This window comes from Ranitomeya variabilis, chromosome 4 (genome assembly GCF_051348905.1).
Source record: "Ranitomeya variabilis isolate aRanVar5 chromosome 4, aRanVar5.hap1, whole genome shotgun sequence".
Lineage (NCBI taxonomy): Eukaryota > Metazoa > Chordata > Amphibia > Anura > Dendrobatidae > Ranitomeya > Ranitomeya variabilis.
Window position 1 is genome coordinate 38,347,646 of NC_135235.1, and position 20,087 is coordinate 38,367,732.

Below are 20,087 nucleotides of genomic sequence, written 5' to 3' on the forward strand. Positions count from 1 at the left end.
ACCAGAGCCACCAACAGTACAAGAATTCATCAGAGCCATCAGAAGTGCATGAATACAGCACCAGAACAACAGTCACTACATGGATATGTCACCAGAACAACCGACAGTACATAAATAAATCACCAGAGCCACCATCAGTACATGAATTCATCAGAGCCATCAGAAGTGCATGAATACAGCCCCAGAACAACAGTCACTACATGGATATGTCACCAGAACAACCGACAGTACATAAATACATCTCCAGAGCCACCATCAGTACATGAATTCATCAGAGCCATCAGAAGTGCATGAATACAGCCCCAGAACAACAGTCACTACATGGATATGTCACCAGAACAACCAACAGTACATAAATACATCAAAAGAGCCACCATCAGTTTTGTGCAAGCTGTATTGGTTGCATGATGGATGCAAAAACCATCAGACATATCTCTATATAGGGGGTATTCAGAGTCCCAGGCAAACAACTATCTCCCTATGGGTAAGAAACTTTGCACCAGACTTGCACTTTAATTGGTGTTTTGCTTATGTGTATGGTAGATATATGTCCACATGGACACTAGTACAATATAATTACTTATACCATACCTTAGTGTGCCAATATCGGTGCTTTATATACTCACACCATGGTGTTTTTTACTTTTTCTTGCCTGTGACTCGGATGTTTTTTGTACTAGGGTCTACTTTCTTCTAATATTGTATTTTTTGTACTTTTGGACTATATAATGTCTTTTACAATTGCTGTAATAAAATATTTATTTTAAATTTCGTATAGAACTCCTTTGTTTGTTTAGTATTGAATATCCGGAGTATACGTTACTGTCCTTATATATACATGGGTAGAGGTAATCATCTGTCTACACCTGCACACGTTGTGTGTGGGATCCATGTTGTTTCTGTGGGTGTGCTTTTATATCTCTATATCTATAGTGGGGGTCTGCTTAGACACCTTAATTGGAAACAAATGGTCCTGGGGTCATACATTTAAAATATAGGATGTCAAGGATGAATATTGCTATTTGTCCCTGGTATTGTGTAAACGATCCTATATCTAACTTTAAAGTTGCTCCCCTGTTAAGTCACACCCCTAAAGTACATCACTTTTTTACTTTTCTGGTATTTTTGGTGAGAAAAGTAACAATCCTATTGGTAGCTGTTGTAAGAACTAGTTACCTGACGTGGGAGAATTTCACTGGGGTGAATTTGAACTGCGGTGATCTCGCCTCTGCACTGTGAGACTTTTTCTCACTGTGGTAGCGATGATCTCACCGGAGGGAGGTCACCGCAGTTCAGGGGCCCGGCTGGGAATGCAGCCTCAGTGACCTGCGGTAACCTCGATGAGGTCACTGCTGGTCACTGATTCTGTGTTCGCAGCAGCTCATTCATCAGTCTGGATGGTCGCATCTTGGCACCGTCCAGGTTGAAAACTATTAATCCACAAACATGGATTACGGCATGAGACAGAACGTCGGACAGGTGAGTGATATCGTTGTATATATTGTTGTATTTTATTTTTATTTACAGGAGACGAGGGATTCAGTGGAATTAGGCATTAGGTAAGCATGACTGTGTTTGTTATTTTTAAATAAAAATGGAAAAGTGTGTTTTGATTTTATTCCAAATAAAATACTTTATTCTGGCTGAGTATTTACCGTGGCTGTCTGACCGGCGGTAATGATTTTACCATCGATCAGAAGTAGTGTTTGCCATGTTGTCATGCACGTGACAGCATGGCAAACACTATAAACATTATGTAAGATCAAAAAGTCTGTTTCCAGAGATGTGTCACTTATTAGGCTGTGTGCTGTGGTATCAATGCAACCAGTGTGTTATCAGCAGGAGATTATCACTAAAGGACTAGGTATCACGTGCCTGGTAGTCCTGCTAATCTATGTAACCCCGCCCCCTCCACTAATTGGCAGCTTGCTGACACAGTGTACACAGGAATCTGCCAATCAGGTGTGTGGGCGGGATTATACACAGCTCAGCATTGGAGCACTCGTACATCTATAGCAGCGAAAATAGGGATTTTATCCAAACTGCACCAAACAGCCCAGTAAGTGACAAACAGCCGGAATCAGGGTCTCTGCCCCTACATTATGCTGCTCCTAGATTCCATAACTGGCAGTTTAGGTTTTCAAAATTGGACAATCCCTTTAAGTGGCTATGATATCATATGAGCCGTACTGTGATTGGCTCTATGGGCAACTAGTCCGTTTTTTGCATTAGTTCACTTTGACAGATCAAGAAGTAGAACGAGGGTTTATTATTTCCAACCCTTATAATGGAACGTAAAAAAAAAATATCCTCCTTTCAACTAGACCAAGACGTATTCATCTTTTATAAATTTATTGCAATTTTTTTTTTCTCCCTCTTTAATCAAAACATCTTCCAATCTTTTCCTAATTCCGGAGATGACAGCATTAACACATGCAGAATGTTACAGATGAATAATTTAGCGGAGAATATGGCGCTCCACTCATCAGGCTGGGATGAAATTCTTTTTGGTATGATAATTATAGGCAGCCTAAATGTTATCAGCTCTTACAGTTATTGCACTGACTTTGCTGCAAAAAAAAAGAAAGAAAGAAAAGAAAGCGTAATGTAGCTTTGTGATAATGTTGTGAAAGAAAAGGTAACATTATTTTCATGTCTTAAAGGACTGAATTAATGAATGTCTCACCCACAGGATATTGAGCTTCTCGATAGCACTGCACTCTCATTTGATTAAGTAGTTAGGTATTGGAGTGAGCGCTACATCAAATGTCCCCTGAAAATCTTAAGAAACATTTGAAAGAAAAAAAGAAAAAAAAAAAAAAGAAAAAATATCAAGCAGGCAGTTTCCCCATAGAGAAAAACAAAAGTGCGTCTCTGCAGGGCTAATTAAAAGACGTCATGCGGATTGACAGCGTTACAACGTATCAGGAATAAAAATTAATATGATAAAGATAAAATACTGCTCAAACTCCGCAACTGAGAAACACGGAGGTTTAATAGACGCAAGGAAATCTAGATTTGACCTTATTAGGATTCTTTAAAACGGTATGCATACATTTGCAAAAAATTTTATATTGCTACAATCTAAGATAAAAGATGAATCAACTTGGAAATCTTGTTTAAAAGATTAGATGCCGTTTTGTGTATTCAGCTCCTATGCAGACTTTTGTGTCTCCGTGGACTACAAACCAAGATTGCGTGAGGATTAATTACTGTGTGATTTTTTTTTAATTAAAACACACAAAAAATGACTTTATGTTTCATGGATTTAATATGTAATGAGTTATGACCAACACTGTCCTTGTGCTCATGTCATGCAAATTGGTTCTACTCCAGAAGGAAGAAACGGTCTCTCTAGGGTCACCCACTGGAGTTAGCTATCCTATTAGTTAAGCTTTAATACAGGGAATAGCATGTAGAGCCACAAGACAACTTTGGCACAACTGCTGAGCTCAGTGATTGGCTGCAGCGGTGATGTGTGCTGTTGACATGACATCACTGGCATCCAGCCATCGCAATGGAAAGGACTTTAAATATGATTCATTAATAGCTATTAGAATATCAAAAGGGAAAAAATTAAACACACTAGGCCTACGCGTTTCGAGCACGAAGACTTTTAATCATGGCTCTGATTAAGAGAATTAATATGTGATATACATAGGCCTAGCGTGTTTTATTTTTTTCCTTTTGATATTCTAAATATTATTTTTATTGTTCTTTCTTTGCTGGATGTCTTCCTACCTAATCATTTTTTAGCGGGAGGTGACACGCGGTCTCTGTCCATGCAGTGCACCCTCATTAGGTTGATCGATACCTGGACAGGATGAGCTGCTGTGATATTTTCTTTTTCTTAGCCAAGACAGAGAGACAGAAGCAGCAGCGGGGAGCTGCAATGTTTGTTATTTTACTTATATAAAAGGATTTGGGGTCTATTTCCTTGAAGTGGAAAACCCCTTTAAACCACTTAAAGAGTACTTGTTTCTTGCTCATAAAAATATAAATAAATTGTAAAAATTCCCCAGATTCTCACACTCTTTCCGATTTTGTGCTGCTTCGTTCCTTTGCAAAGATTTTAACACTTGTTTCTCTTGGAGCGTAATATGTGAAATCTCTGCTTTGTAGTCCAACTGTTTTCATCAGTCTACTCTGGGGGCATATGTTTCCCCCTTCCCCCAGAAACTGCCAATCAGAGTTTGACAGCATCTGAGACTAATAGACTGCTAAAGAGCTGTGATTGGGAGAGAGAGATAAAAGTGCACATCCCTTGGGAACACTCTGAAGAAACACCCAGTTAGACTGCAAGCAGAGATTTCACATACTGCGCTCCACAAGAAAAATGTAAACACCTCTGCAATGGATGGATTGATGCAGCGTAAAACAGAAAAAAGTGGCAGAGTCGGCTTGAGATTATTTTTTTTTTTTTAAATAGGACATTTAACTTAATTTTTATTTTAAAAAAGTGCCAGGTCCTTTTTAAAGCTCTTGGCCAGTGGTGTAATTTGAGGCTTGTGGGCTCCAGTGCAAAATTTCTAACCGGGTCTCAAACTTAAATTGTCTTTAATGGTATTAGTTTTATCACATGGGCCAATAATCAGCGATAATCTAGAAAATTTAAATTCCCTGAAAGCCAGCAGAGGGGGTGAAAATGGAGGCAGAAAGAAAAATTAAAAATGGTGCTGAATTAATACACACAAAATGATATTCAAAATTTGAAGGCATTTTTCTAAAAAAAAAAATTGAAGTTATAAAGAGCACAATGAAAAGAAGAAAACAAGATATTATACAGGCACAACGGGACGTTACTCACCTTATCCACGTAATTGGCCATTTCCAGCAGCCGGTGCTTAACTCTGTCCACATCTTTCCCTTGTCTCTGGAACTGGAGAGAAGTCACACGTGTAAGTTGTGCAGCACGTTATGGCGTAGTTTATACCATATCGCACAAGGAGCAGTGGCGGCAGCGCTATTCCTTTCGGTAGAATTAGAGCTTACGAGCAATTAGCTCCAGAAAATACAGGCATATTGCTTTATACCATAGAAACCTCCTCCACATCACAAAAGCAAGACTGCCTCAACCTCTGGGATTTTGGGAAGGAGTCAAAATATATGTAAATGGTCACTATCGGACATTATACATCTCTCACAGCTCAGAATAACCCATTGGCTGTTGGTAATATTCCTCATTTCCGCTTAATTATTTTAATAAGAGGCTTCTATAAACTGGTCTTGGAAGCCAAAATTTGTATCAATGTTTTTCACCTACAGCTCTGTATTTCCATATTGGGGGTAACTTGAATCTTGAAGGCCCCAATGCAAAATATCTAATACAGCCTTCAAGTATAATGGATATTTAAAGATGACCTGTCTCCAGGTCAATAGTGACCAGTTTTATGCCCCAGTTTTTGTTTTTATCTTCAAAATCAACCTTATGGGTCCAAAGATATGGGTAGAGACCTTAGGTATCCGTGGTTACAACCATTAACAACTAGCTAACTGTCCCTTTATCAGTGGACGTAACCATGGATACCTAAGGTCCTGCAATGGCCTGCATATGAGGAAAGACGCATAGCGAATCAGAAACACTATACTACATTTCTAATTGGAAATATTTGCTAATCTTATTATTATTATAGCCCTTACTACATATTGGGAGATGGGAATACCCCTTTTACCTTTTCTATGCTCTCTGAGAAGGACGGAGATATAGAATTGATACCTCCGGGGAAAAATAGAAGGAGACTGTTGTTGAAGACAACAAATTAGTCCTTACTGTAAATCTGGTGCTGAATTGTCCCAAATATATCTCTAGCTGGGGAACCATTGATTACAATCTACTGATAGGCACCTGACCCTCACAGCTTTCCGTACTTTATACACAAGGGATTTGCGTTCGGCCCTTCCCCGTCAGGACACAGCACCCGGCAGCGAACCGCCTACGATTGTCTCCGACTTTATATTCATAAGATGTACATCAGACAGAAAAATGCAATTACATTGTTGTTATACTTTTATACATTATTGATTTTTCTCTCCTGTGTGGAGAAGACAAATATGACAGGTTGATTATGTTCACTGTCTAAAAAACGCCTAAGTTGCCATTCATTGTAAGTCTAATGAGGTATCTAAATTTATCATATTACACATACGGGCTCGTAGATCGCAGCGTGTTGTAGTCAAAAACCATGAAAAACAACCAGTCACGTATTTTGGGAAAAAGCTATGAACTCAAATAACTTTTATAAAAGTGTTATCCCAATAGTTTTATTGACTTTTATTGATTTATTTCTATTTTATCACTCTATTCACATCCGAAGCTGCATTTACATTTTATTTTTTATACTTGGACCTAGTAGCCATACACAGGCAAAAGGTTTCCCATACAGACGACTGTAGAGAATATATTGTTTTCTCCTGTGGTGGACATAGGAGGTCATGCAACATGAGAGTTCATTTTGAAAGCAGATTTGGTTATAGTTTGAGGAGCTCAACATTTCCAAATTTTAATGCACATTCTTATAGAAAATTCCAGGGGAGGACATATCATCGATGCAATCTGTGCAACCGCACTGTTTTTGCACAAGGGCCCTCTCCTGCCTATGTCCGCCAGTGGAATATTCAACGCGTCGAAATGCTGACCCAAACTGTAATTTAAAGTAGTATTGTAAGATATCGCCAACCTTCCATAGCCTGAATTGACACTTAAAGGGGTTGTCCAGGCTTGGGGCTTAAGTCTGCAGTCACTGTATATGACTGCAGACTTGTGAATCCTCACAGTGAGCACAGTGCGCGCTGACAGGAACCTCTGGTGCCGATGCCAGGAGCGGGCGGTCATGTGACTGCAAGTATGTAACTTGCATACGTCCGGCCACATTCCGACTAGACGTGTCCAGCCTCACTCAATTTACTTATACTGAGCATGTATGTTGTTAGGGGGGCTGGCTGACGACTCATTTTAAAGCCAGCCCCCCTTTTTTGTTACAGCGGATGTGTAGACATGGGAGGAGACTAGTTTAGCTGTTGAAATGAGTAGTCGGTGGCCAGCCATCCTCACACCCAGCTCTAGCCATGTGTTGATACAGGAAACGCCGCCTGTATCCAACACAAATCTTAAGAAGACCCAGGACCATTAAAAGTATAATCGTAAGTTGTATAACTTATTAATTTAATTTTTGCTAGTGTCTTTTGGGACTTTTGGAGCCCAAATTTTCTATGTTACTATTCTGCAAATTTTTCGTGGCCTGGATGACACCATCTTGTTTGCAGCCATATCTGCGCCATGGACATTGTATGCAACAGAGTAAAGAAAAAAAGCTGTCACGTGTCTTTATTTCTTACCTCGCGATTATCAGCCACGATAACAAGCTCCACATACTTGGTGATCTTCGAAGTATCTCTTTTGTGCTGCCAAAACAGATTATATAGAAGTTTAGTATGATTGTTAGAAGCCGCGGGAGGTCATTGCAAGCCAGAACGGGGCTTTCCAAGTCACTGTCTCACAATTTAGCCCTCCAAATGGATTTCACACATCTTCAGCTTAAAAGAGCAAAGTCTTTAGATAACAGGGGAAGAAATAGAAGTAGAATAGAGAAAAGGCTTCATGTCCTGCTGTTGTTATAGGAATTTTTGACAGGTTATTACTCTTGATCAAAATGGGGTCAGTGCCGTAACTATAAACGTCGGGGCCCCGGGGCAAAGCTTCATAGTGGGGCCCCTCAGCATTTCAATCACTAGAGGTTGTGCGGAACGTGGTGAAGCCTGCTACGCATTGTTGTATACATCACACAGGCTTCACCACGTTCCGCAAGACCTTTAATAGATTTTGTTTATGATGCAAGTTTTAGAAGTTAAATATTCAGTGAATATGTTTGGAAAATTAATAAGGTGAATAATTCCAAATATTGCACAATTCTCAAATAATTGTATATGTTTATTAAATATTAAGTAGTTTTAAACAGTATATATTTAAACTTTGTTCACTTAAACATAACATTACTTAAACATTACCAACTTGTTGAGTTTTAAACAGCTACTTAAACATTTGTTTCCTAACTGGTTTCCATTCATTGGCAGCTGGCGGAGCTCCTGGAAATTATTGAAATGGTAGTCTCTCCTGTCCTCCGGGTGACATTGTCTGACATGAATATAGGAGCTGGGTATTTTATGAGAAATTAAAGTATTACAATACCATTTTTTACCATCAGTTTGGGGCCCCTAGGGTGGTTGGGGCCCCGGGGCAATGCCCCGGTTGTAGTTACAGCCCTGAATGGGCTAATATACTAGAATGATAGGATGAGATTGTTCTTAGAGTAAAGGATCACTAAACCTGAAGGTTATTTTAAACTGTATTGTTCACCTGGGTAAAACACTCCTAAAAAGAGAATCTTTCAGTGCGTTCTTATGTAAGGAGGTGGCGAAGAACCTCACGTGCCTTCCTGCATACCAGGCACATGTAGCCCGTGCGGCACCTGAATGGTTCCCTTATGTTTAATTGTGCTAATGTGCCATGTCTCATATGTACTGTGTAGTGTGAAAAGTTTTATATTTGTCATATCAATGTATATTGCCATTGCACTGTACTAGACATGATTAGTGCAGGGATAGAGAGAGTTAATGAAAGGGGCTGGGTTAGCAGCCTCAAAGAAGTAGAAAGTTCCAGCTTCAGCAGTAGAGCCCAGGCAGGATGACCTAAGGCAGGGGGTGTGTCCCCATCTGGGGCACAGGTGTGTCTCCACTTGGGACAGGAGCCCCCATCTGGGGCATATGTGAGTCCCCTTCTGGGACATAAGAGACCCCCATCTGGGGCATAAGTGTGTTCCCGTCTGGAACAGTGAGGACCCCTGTTTGGGGTATATGTGGATCCCTGTCTGGGACAGAAGGAATCCCCGGCTGGGGACTTCAAGCTGCCAAGGACTGCCAAGCAGTGGAACAGGGCACGGGAATCGGGATAGTGCTCTTCAGGTGACTGTGAGCTTCCAGGAGCCATTGGGAGCTGATGCTTGTGCTGCTGCCGAAGGAGCAGCATCTTTGAATAGGGACAGTTCAGGATTTGTTACCTTCTTCTATTCTTTATTTTCATTAAACAAATTGCCACTGTTGGGACCTAAAGAGTGTGACGTGTTTTGCATCTGGAGGACGCCGTTCTAATGGACGAGCAGCTGTGATTCTGAGGTAACCCGTTGTGACCTGGGGCTAGGACAGGAACTGTCTTTACATGTGCAAGGGGCCGGGGTCCTCACTGACTGTGACCTAGTGGACTCGGCTATGACTACCACCCCGTGCCAGCTTGTTACACTTATATATGGAAGTAGTAGTATGACTGTATAGGTGCTTCTCTTCCAATAAAAATGATACATTTTTTGTAGAAATCCGATATTCCAGTCCTGAGAAATTTATAGAAGCCATATGCAATTCAGGCAGGAAGTGTGCTCAGGGGCGTGTCAATACACTAAGACTGCTTTTTCAAAGTGCACTGACATGTCCCCTGTGCCTTTCCAGCCGGATTTGAACATGGCTTCTACACTATAATTTCTCATGACTGGCACATTGGATCTCCATAAAAAAAGGTATCATTTTTCTGCCTATACAGCTGTACCACTACCTCCATATGGAAAATTCTGCTCATAGGTACCATTTTACATGATTTTGGCTGAAGGTTATACAGGTTATACGTAGTGTGGAGGAACAGTGTGTATTTTTATGTAAATTATGCGTATACATATCTTAATGAAGAGATCACCAATGAGGGAGTGGGAGTGAAAGGTGAAGGTACAAGGATAAATGTCATGTCCCACGACTTGGGAATCATAAAGTATTGTATTATCAATGTATTGTTGTTGTTATACTGCTATGGAATTAGGTTTGCCTTTTGCAAGTTTGTCCTGTCTGTCCTTGTAGCCAGGCTCTGATTTAAGAAACCCCTCCCTTTCTCCCTAGTTGGTGTTTGTCATCCACCTTCGTCTAACATTCATCTCTGTAGATCTCTAATTCAGAATTTTCTTTTTACCTACTGCAAATGTCGCAGCTACTGCTATGACTATGGTGCATAATACAAGAATTCAGCCTGAGAATAAACTCTTGGAATCTTCATGCGGATTGGCAGGCTGAGAGTGCTTGTCTCATCGGTATTTTTGCACCAGTGTTGCTGCCATCTTAACTACATGGGTCCACTGCATTTGTTCGGAGGCCTGGGCAGGTCAACATCTCTGCCTTTTTTCTGCTGTTTTTTCAATCTTCATGCATGCCTCAGTTGAATTGAAGGTGACAAAGTTCTTGGTGTGAGTACTGGCTCATAGAGACATCCATAGAAACGCTGTCTAAGGAGCTCTACACTTGCAGCCAAGCTATGGAGTCAAAATAGTAAACATGACCATGTGCATTAGATAAAAGTCGGGCAAAATGTGCTTCATAGATTTCATACTGAACAATAATTTGTTTTAGTTGATAACCATCCGATGAGTGTTCATTATCACACAAAACACCAGTCATGAAAGTTCGATCTTTTTGGCTCATGATAAAAACAAGCTGATAAAAAGTAATATTGGCTGATGCAAACAGATGTAGTTTGGGCTGTGGACAAATGATAGATCATTAGTCCATTTTCATCTAATGGGGGCCATAAGACTGACGACGGTGCAGTTAATGCCTCCCCCAGCGTTAGGCTCACCATGTGAGGTGGATCCACTAAGCCTTAGTTCTGGGTCGGCACAAAGACTTGGCATTGATGCATCAAACAGGAAGGCATGTGGCAGTGTAGACTTGGCACACACAGGAATCTTAGGAGCAGCAGAAAGGATGAAGAAGAACCCAGCAGGGATGGAAGCAAGCACAAAAACTAACATAAAAAGCACGGATTGTGAAGCACACCAAACATAGGACTAGAGTCTCAATCCCAAGACACAGGTGTGTTTCTACATAGGCCTTAAATAGGTGAAAGGAGATGAAATCATTGATCCAAACCAGGAAACTTGCAAAACCCGATGATGGGGGAGCACAGCAGAGGGCAGCGGACCCAGGCGAAGGAAAAGGAGCTTGGGATACCTAGGACACGTGTGCAACACCCAGTCTTCTTCTTTAATGTCATTAATAACAAGGTCAAAGGGCAGGAATGGGAACCTGATTGATGACAATATTTCCATGGGTGTCAGAAAAATGGATGCATAGGCTTGTCATAGATAGATCGCTATATCATATTTCTGAATAAGCAATTGGGAAATATTGGGTAACGCTCACTGGAGATATCGGCACACAGCTTGGTACTTAGAATTGACATAAAAGAAAGTGATGACATATCACTGACACATCACTAAGATCTACCATACCTTTGCAAATGGTGGCAGTCTGACTGCTGGGACCCCCATGACTCAAGATACCTTCACAGTTTTTCCATGTACTCCAGGCCCCAGGAGCTCCCGGGTACCGATAGGCAGCACACGGCTTCAACTCATGCTCAGTCCAATGGACTTTGAGTGGAACAGCACCATACAAGCTTGACCTTTCTCATGTAGGTGAAGGTTCGAAGCTGTAGGACCCCCAGCAACAAGTACGGACTGGGGCTGAAATTCAGCCCTGGCATTTGAAATCACACAGGCCCATGTTTTCCCCGTCCCCAAGCACCAGATGGAGATATATCACTAATATTACCCTGGATGGATGAAAGCAAGATTTACTACAAGACCAATATTTTTAATGATATCCGTGGCCTGCTGGAGTGAGTGACGGAGTCAGCGACTTTGTGCTCTATCACAACTCTTAACAGTATGGGTGTTTTGAGAACATGTATTCTGTTAACAACAAAGCAGACAAGGCAGCCCATGACCAGACAGGCCCTTTTGGCGTTTGCCAGAATTGCCAGATGGCCAGTCCGGCCCTGCCAAGCAATCACATATTGTAGATATATGAAGCCATATGTATGTAGCCATAAAGATCTGACAGATGAGGCTACCACAGAATGTGATCCTGTTGTGCACCACCAGGCATGGAAAGTTCCGAAAACTGCAGAGCAAGCTGCATATGTTCATATGTTCACGCACTTCAAAATTGTTCCACTAATACGAGGGAATTTGTATTTCTAAACGTGTGGTACAAATATGTCTTCAATTAAGACCAAGCCGTACTGACATGTGTGACGAAACATGGAAGGATTGATCATGAAATTCTCCGTTTAACATCTTCAAAAGCAGATACCGACGATCACAAATCTTCCCAATGTTATTTTTTTGTCTTCTGCAAATATCCACATCAATGATGTTTTTCTTAAAGGTTTTCAGAATTTGCAGCCATCTACTTGATTGATACTTTAACTGCTCCGCTATTTATTTTCAGTGTCTCCATCTACAAATCAATCACTTTATTATTCCAGATCGGCAACAATATTTTTACAGATTTGCATGGCCCACCAGCTAGGAACATTGAAAAGTTTTCTGAAGGCAGAAATATGAAAATAGCCTCTTCAGAGAGGAAGAGGACTAGAACTCTAGTGCCACCTATTGGAAGTAGCCTTGTCACATGACTTAGGCTAAAAGCCAAACCAGAATCTCAATTTGCAGACACTGTGTTTCGGAGTACTGCCCCTCGTCAGTGCAAAGTGTGAGATCTGGTTTGGCTTTTATCCTAAGTCATGTGACAAGACTACTTCCAATAGGTGGCACTAGAGTCCTCTTCCTCTCTGAAGAGACTATTTGCATATTTCCCAGAGCAGCATTGCAGCTTTAAGTCTCCTCATCTTGGCATGCTTAACATGTCACTCTCCATAAGGAGAAACGATACTACTTGGATCACTGAAGGCAGAAAATAACTTATTTCTCTATGTGTTATGAGTGAGTCCTGAAATCTCCTGTGGATGAGTTTTGCTATAGATGCAGAGGTGTAACTTGAAGCTTTAGGGTCCTGATGCAGGTGCCTTCTTCAGCAGTACAGGTGAGGCTGCTACCTCAGCACCCTGAAAAGGAGGTTGACTTTAAGAAAACCTCCAAAGCTACTGGTCTAGGCAATACTCATAATGTATGTACATACAACGTCTTTTACACATGTGAGAGCCCACCATAGTTTTTTTTTCTTAATCTTGTATGACAAACTAGTGCACACAGTGTTAGGGGTCGAGGGGCCGCACAGCCATGCGCTAGTATTTCTTTCATTTATGTACTTTGCGCCAGTGTGGTCTTTTATGAGTGTGTTCAGGGACCCGGCTGAAATAAGCCCCTAGAATGCTGGCACCTCCGGCGAGGAGTTTGTATGCTTGGGTATTCAGGGACCTGGCCGAAATAAGCCTCTAGAATGCTGGCACCTCCGGCGAGGAGTTTGTATGCTTGGGTATTCAGGGACCTGGCCGAAATAAGCCTCTAGAATGCTGGCACCTCCGGCGAGGAGTTTGTATGCTTGGGTATTCAGGGACCTGGCCGAAATAAGCCCCTAGAATGCTGGCACCTCCGGCGAGGAGTTTGTATGTTTGTGTGTTCAGGGACCTGGCCGAAATAAGCCCCTAGAATGCTGGCACCTCCGGCGAGGAGTTTGTGTGCTTGGGTATTCAGGGACCTGGCTGAAATAAGCCTCTAGAATGCTGGCACCTCCGGCGAGGAGTTTGTATGCTTGGGTATTCAGGGACCTGGCCGAAATAAGCCTCTAGAATGCTGGCACCTCCGGCGAGGAGTTTGTATGCTTGGGTATTCAGGGACCTGGCCGAAATAAGCCTCTAGAATGCTGGCACCTCCGGCGAGGAGTTTGTATGCTTGGGTATTCAGGGACCTGGCCGAAATAAGCCTCTAGAATGCTGGCACCTCCGGCGAGGAGTTTGTATGCTTGGGTATTCAGGGACCTGGCCGAAATAAGCCCCTAGAATGCTGGCACCTCCGGCGAGGAGTTTCGTGTGCATGCAAGACCACTGACTGCTCTTGTTTAGGCAGTTAGCCTGTGCCTCTGTGGAGTCTAACAGGGCGCAGTGCTTTAAGTTGACGGCTGCTCTGTGAAGTAACAGAGTTAGCTAACACAGCCATTTAGTTCCGCTATTTGCTAGCAGCAGGTTCTCCTGCACGGTGGACCCCGGGCTGCGAATGCATCTATCCTAATAAAATATATACATTCATTAGGTGCGTTCCACTAGCCCTAACACACAGAGTATTTTAATGAGTTTTGAAGTTTTTTGAAACTTTTCAAATCCTCCTTAAAAATGCAAAACTCCTCAAAAACTTGGAGGTACCGCTCAGTTTTCCTCTCAAAAATGTGAGCAAAAAGACTCAAACACCTCTATTATTCCAGCAAATTTTGTTTTCAAAAAGTCAAATGGCGCTCCTTCCCTTCTGAGCCCTGCCAAGCGCCCAAACAGTAGTTGTCCCCCACATATGTACTCAGAATAAACTGAACAACAAATTATGAGGTGCAATTTCTCCTGATACCCTTGTAAAAATGCAAACTTTTGGGCTAAAAAACAATTTTATGGGAAAATATACAGTATATATATTTTTTCTTTTCACCGCTCAATGTTATAAACTTCTGAGGAGCACATGGGGGATCAAGGTGCTCACCACACATCTAAATAAGTTACCTGAGGGATCTAGTTTCCAAAACGGTGTCACTTGTGGGGCTTTCCAATGTTTAGGCACATCAGGGGCTCTCCAAAGACGACATGGCGTCCACTAATTATTCCTGCAAATTTTGCTTTCAAAAAGTCAAATGGCACTCCTTGCCTTCCGAAACCTGCCCTGCGCCTAAACAGAGGTTTTCCCCCACATATGGGGTATCGGCAAGCTTAGGAGAAATTGCACAACAAATTTTAGGATCCATTTTTTCTTGTTACCCGGGTGAAAAAAAAAATTGAAATTTTTGTTGAAAAAAACAGTCCAAAACTTCTTGTGAAGCACCTGACGGGTTAATCAGCATCTTGAATGTGTTTTGGAGCATCGTAGGGGGTGCAGTTTTTAGAATTATGTCATTTTTGGCTATTTTCTGTCATATAGGTGCCTCAAAGTAACTTTAAATGTAATAAGGTCGCTAAAAATTATGGGTTTGTAAATTTTGTTGAAAAAATTAGAAATTGTTGGTCAATTTTTAACCCTTATAACTTCCTAAAAAAATAAATTATGTATTATAAATTGTGCTGATGTAAAGTGATCTTGCGCGAAATGTTATCTATTAACTATTTTGTGTGATATGACTCTCTGATTTAAGGGCATACATATTAAAAGTTTGAAAATTGCAAAATTTTCAACATTTTCACTAAATTTCCGTTTTTTTCACAAATAAATGGAAGTCATATCGAAGAAGTGTTACCACTGTCATGAAGTATAATATGTCACGAAAGAACATTCCTTGAATCAGTGGGATCCATTGAAGCGTTCCAGAGTTATCACCACATAAATTGACAGTGGTCAGAAGAGTGAAATTTGGCCTGGTCATGAAGGTGCATACAGGCTTGGGGTTTAAAGGGGTTAAAAAACTCTGTGTGCACATAGCCTTAGAGGGAACACTGGCCCATATGTTCTCTAGACCTAAGTCCAGGCTGATATCTGCAAAATAAATTCTCATCATACCAAGAGAAGAATTTTTTACTCCAGTATATGATTTTTTTCCATTAAGTTGCAGATTTCACTAAAAGACCTAATTGAAATGCTGTGTATACATCTCGGATTTTCAACCTTATTACATATCCTTGTGCCATCGACAGAAAGGAAAATCTTGCATACTGAGCATTGCACCGCTGACATCTACCAGAAACAAACCAGAATAAGACAGAATTATTACTCTCATTACTCTCACGCAGTGAAGCTGCTCTCTACATCGAGGGTGTAATAGATACATACACTAGAAGTACAAATATATTGGGGACTAGTGATGAGCGAGCGTGCTCATCACTGCGCGTTACTCGCTTGAGCATCAGTGTGCTCGAGATGCTCATTACTCGGCGAGTATTTTTGAATGCTCGCGCCAAGCTCGAGTCCCCGACCCGAATGTTTGGTGCTTGTTAGACAATCAATAAACATACGGGATTGCCTTCCAGTCACTGTAATGCCATAGCCATGTCGGTAGTGGCATTACTGTGATGGCTGGCCGCATAGCGTCATTGGGTCTCTATAAGACCCGTGACGCCATACTCAGCACAGTGTACCAACGGACACAGGCAGAGCAGGGAGAGGTGCTACACTGCTGAACTAGGGACAGGGTTTTAGCTGCGTATAGTCAGGGATTAGAAATCATTTATATTTCTTTCAACTGCAACAACAGACCTTATTAGGGCCAATTATAATCAATATTCATATGCAGCGCCCCAGAGTCCTGGTCGTTGCAGTACTGTGGCTCCGCCGCTAAGGGGAGCTATGGTACGTCTGATGGCACTGAAGGAGTTCATCTGACCAGGTATCACAGACACCAATACATTTCACAGCCGGGCCTCCAGGGGGAGCTAAGGGTTCTATTCATTAGGCCACTCCTCACATACTGGTAAAACTGGGGGTCAGGCAGGAAGTTAGGAAGAAAGCTGACTGGGTTGGAACCAGGCAACACCTTGTGGCAGAGGGTGTTGCAGGGGAAGATTCGGTAGGGTCCCTGTCAGGGGTGGGATCCTGACAGAGACTTGGCAACTTGAGCGAACGTAACGGGGCCGTGCCTGCTCAGCATAGCGGCGGTGCCCAAGGAGGGATTGGAAGCGAGATAGATTGTGCTGAGTGAGAAACGAGATCAAAGCAAGAAGGAGAATACCAGCAGGAGTCGTGCTGTAAGACCGAGGCAACTTCCTACTGAGGCGCATAACCGGCGGCCGGAACGCCGAGGGAGTATTACAATATTCAGCTTCAAGCAATACTCTAAACCAACGGCAGGACAGTCAGTCACAGGTGGGCTGTCTCATCTAAATCACCTATGCAGTCTTGGGGGGCAACTTGTGGAGAGGGGCGACTCTAGGGTCCCGGAAGAGCTCCGAGCCTACCCGTCATACGGGTGCCGTCCTAACCGTAACATCAGGGAGGGACGGAGGATTAGCAGAACATCATCTAATCGAGTTGTGAGGGAACTTAAGAAACAGACACAACAGTTGTGGGGACTTTCCGTAAGCACAGCAGGGAAGGACCGCAACACATAGCCCTAGAAGGAAGGCACAGATTTCCACCTGTTAAGAGAACTCTGGAGGTGCCATTGGGCCGGCCGGACTTGCGAAGCCTGGTTATCCGGACTCCGGACTGAGGACCCAGAAACCTTCAGTAAAGAGGTAAAGAGACTGCAACCTGGTGTCCTCGTTATTTACTGCACCGCACCACCACATCCACCTATCATCATTATCCGATACTGTGCGCCCCTCGGCTGGGTCACGGACCGGGGCCTAGCCACCGTGACAACCCCAGAGCAGAGACTCAGAGGCCCGGTACCGGGTACCCCTCGGCCCTGCGGGGGTGGGGGCGCTACACATACAGCTGTTAGCAGCACTTAGGGAGAGATTTTGCCGAAAGGATAGTGTAGGACAGGATAGGGTTAATTGCACGTCCTTTCTGCTGCAACTCATACCAGAACTCTTTCTCAGGAATAATATTCTTTTTGCTTTTAGTCCTGCAAATTGTTCTGAGCAGTGAAATATTATACAACATTTATACTGCGCCAGTTGTTCATCAAAAGCATGCAGCCACACTTGGTTTGTTCCAATAGAATTGTTATATAGTGCAAGCAGTAAAACAAGTCCACCCCCTGACGAAGCCGACGCGAAACGCGCTGGGGCTGTACTGTGTGACCATCCCGCGTCTGCCATATGGGTAAGAAAGCTTTCCTGGGGCCTTTCAATAATTATGGGTTAATTTATGAAATAAGACACTCTTTACTGAGGACTAGGAGACATAAGACAATTGTGATTATTAGGTCCTAGGTGCTTTCTGTCCCCCCTGACATTGTGAGATAAGCACTAAGCATTTTACTATATATACTGAGCAGTATGTGGTAGGTCACACAGGTCTGGTACCGGTTGTTTCCTCGCTGAACATGTTATGAATTATTGAATATCTTGTTTATGATGTTATGCATTTGTATTTCTTAGAAATAAAATAGATTTTATTTGTATATCATTTTGGACTCGAACTCCCCTTTTTCTATGGATTTAATGCATTGTTATAGGAGTGTCCTATATAAATATTGTTAATTCCTATATCAATAGTTCCTCCACATGGAGATGAACTGATACAGGAGGACTATTGTTCTCATTATGGGATTTAATCATCTCAGTAAAACAAGTCCATCTGAGGTGAGCAAATTTTCCTGCAATAGTAAACCTGCAAAGGTTTTACAGGAGAGAAGCATTATACAACTTTTATACTGCACCGGTTGGGCATCAAAAGCATACAGCCTGCTTAGTTGGTTGCAATAGAATCGCTACATAGCGCAAGCAGTGACACGAGTCCATCTGAGTTGGGCAAATTTTCCTGCAATAGTAAACCTGCAAAGTTTTTATAGGAGAGAAGCATTATACAGCATTTATACTGCACCAGTTGTGCCTCAAAAGCATACAGCTAGACTTGGTTGATTGCAATAGAATCGCTACATAGCGCAGGTAGTGACACAAGTCCATCTGAGGTGGACAAATTTTCCAGCAATAGTAATCCTGCAAAGTTTTTTCAGTAGGGAAATATTATATGGCATTTATACTGCGCCAGTTGTGCGTCAACAGCATACTAACTGCATACATAACAACCTTTGTTGGTTGGCAATAGCATAGCTATATTGCTCCTGCACTGTAACAAGTCCATCTGAGGTGGGCAAGTTTCGGGTTCGTTGCAAGTTTCGTGTCCGATTCATGTTCATTTCCAGCCATACAATCACCAAATAAACCTGCACTGAGAGGATGCATCCCTGCTGGATTATTGCACATTTCCATTTGCAGGAGCCTTCTTTGTAGCGGTTGTTCTGCAGACAATACCAGTGAGTGTGGGGATTTATGATGGCGTTCATTTAATTTGTTAGATGCATTTAAGTATTGTTCTCTCGCACAATAATAATGTCACATCTGATCAGTAAAACTGCCAAGATCAAAGCCCCTCTCTATGTCTGAGTGTTAAGCAAAACAAATTGCTTAAAGGATCCATGAAAAGCTGAGATACCGGAGGGAAGGAATTATCCAGATGTTTATAAAGCTGGGGGAGCGCAATGGGAGTTGTAGTTCATTTACAGATCTGCATGTAGCGCAAAGAGTTGATCAATGTGACTTGAAAGAAAACACTCAGAATGGTTTTCATTGGATTTTCTTCATTTCCTATATTCAAAATGTCTGCTAGCTGTCAGTGAATAAGAATATTCATTTTTCATGTCCAGAGGCTGAAACTCCTGTCCTGACCATCCATCATGTCCTGACAGCCATGCATGGCTTTATGTGCTCCATATCCATTTTTATTAAGCAGAGATGTTTCAAAAATGTCGACAATTTTGAACACAAAGTATTTTAGAAATTGCAGAACTGTCCATTTTCTTTTAAAAAAGATCCAATACAAATTGATGGTCCATTAGATGAATACAGATGTATGGTCCAAATTGTGTAAAATAGTTTCATATTTGGCTGCCTGCAGTCACCACTAGGAAGAAGCTTACTGCTGTCACGCTGCTGCAATGCAGGTAGATGCTAGCTTCGCTAGGTGGCGATAGAGTGGAGAAAGGTCAAGCACACAGATGAAGCAGACCTGCCGTGCAGCAGTGAAGCTACCACCAGGGGGCAGCAGGCAAGTCAAACAAGCCACGTAAAATCCAAGACTGTAATGCAGTACCAAAGGAATAAGCAAACTCAGGGTCAGAGACAAGCCAGGGGATCAGTAACGGTCAGGAGCGGATATGCCAAAGACAAGAGATAAAAGCAGGTCAGGGTCCAAGCCGAGTTCAAGTACCAAGAAGTCCAGACACAAAGGGGACACACAGAGACAGGACAGAGAGCAGGGTATAACACAGACACGGGTCGAGTCAGGAATAACAACAGAACAAGTCAGGGTGACATGGTCTGCAGGACACAGCAGAGATAAATAGCAAACCTGAGACCAGACTGAGGCTGAGAAAAGTTAACCCCTGCCATGACCAAACTGGGAAAAGGGAGGACAAGACTCAAAACCTGATCTGGATTATGATAACTGCATACTGGTTAT

General features: G+C 42.3%; 1 protein-coding gene across 1 annotated transcript in view; it reads right to left on the reverse strand.

The window, feature by feature from the left end:
* The window catches only part of ADAM12 (ADAM metallopeptidase domain 12), a 679,455-nt gene that overhangs the window by 203,673 nt on the left and 455,695 nt on the right, over positions 1 to 20,087 (reverse strand). Inside the window, exons 7-8 of the mRNA XM_077258380.1 lie at positions 7,336 to 7,401; positions 4,808 to 4,879 (exon numbers count right to left, since the gene is read on the reverse strand). Coding sequence (XP_077114495.1) covers positions 4,808 to 4,879; positions 7,336 to 7,401 — 138 coding nt within the window. The remainder of the gene's footprint in view (positions 1 to 4,807; positions 4,880 to 7,335; positions 7,402 to 20,087) is intronic.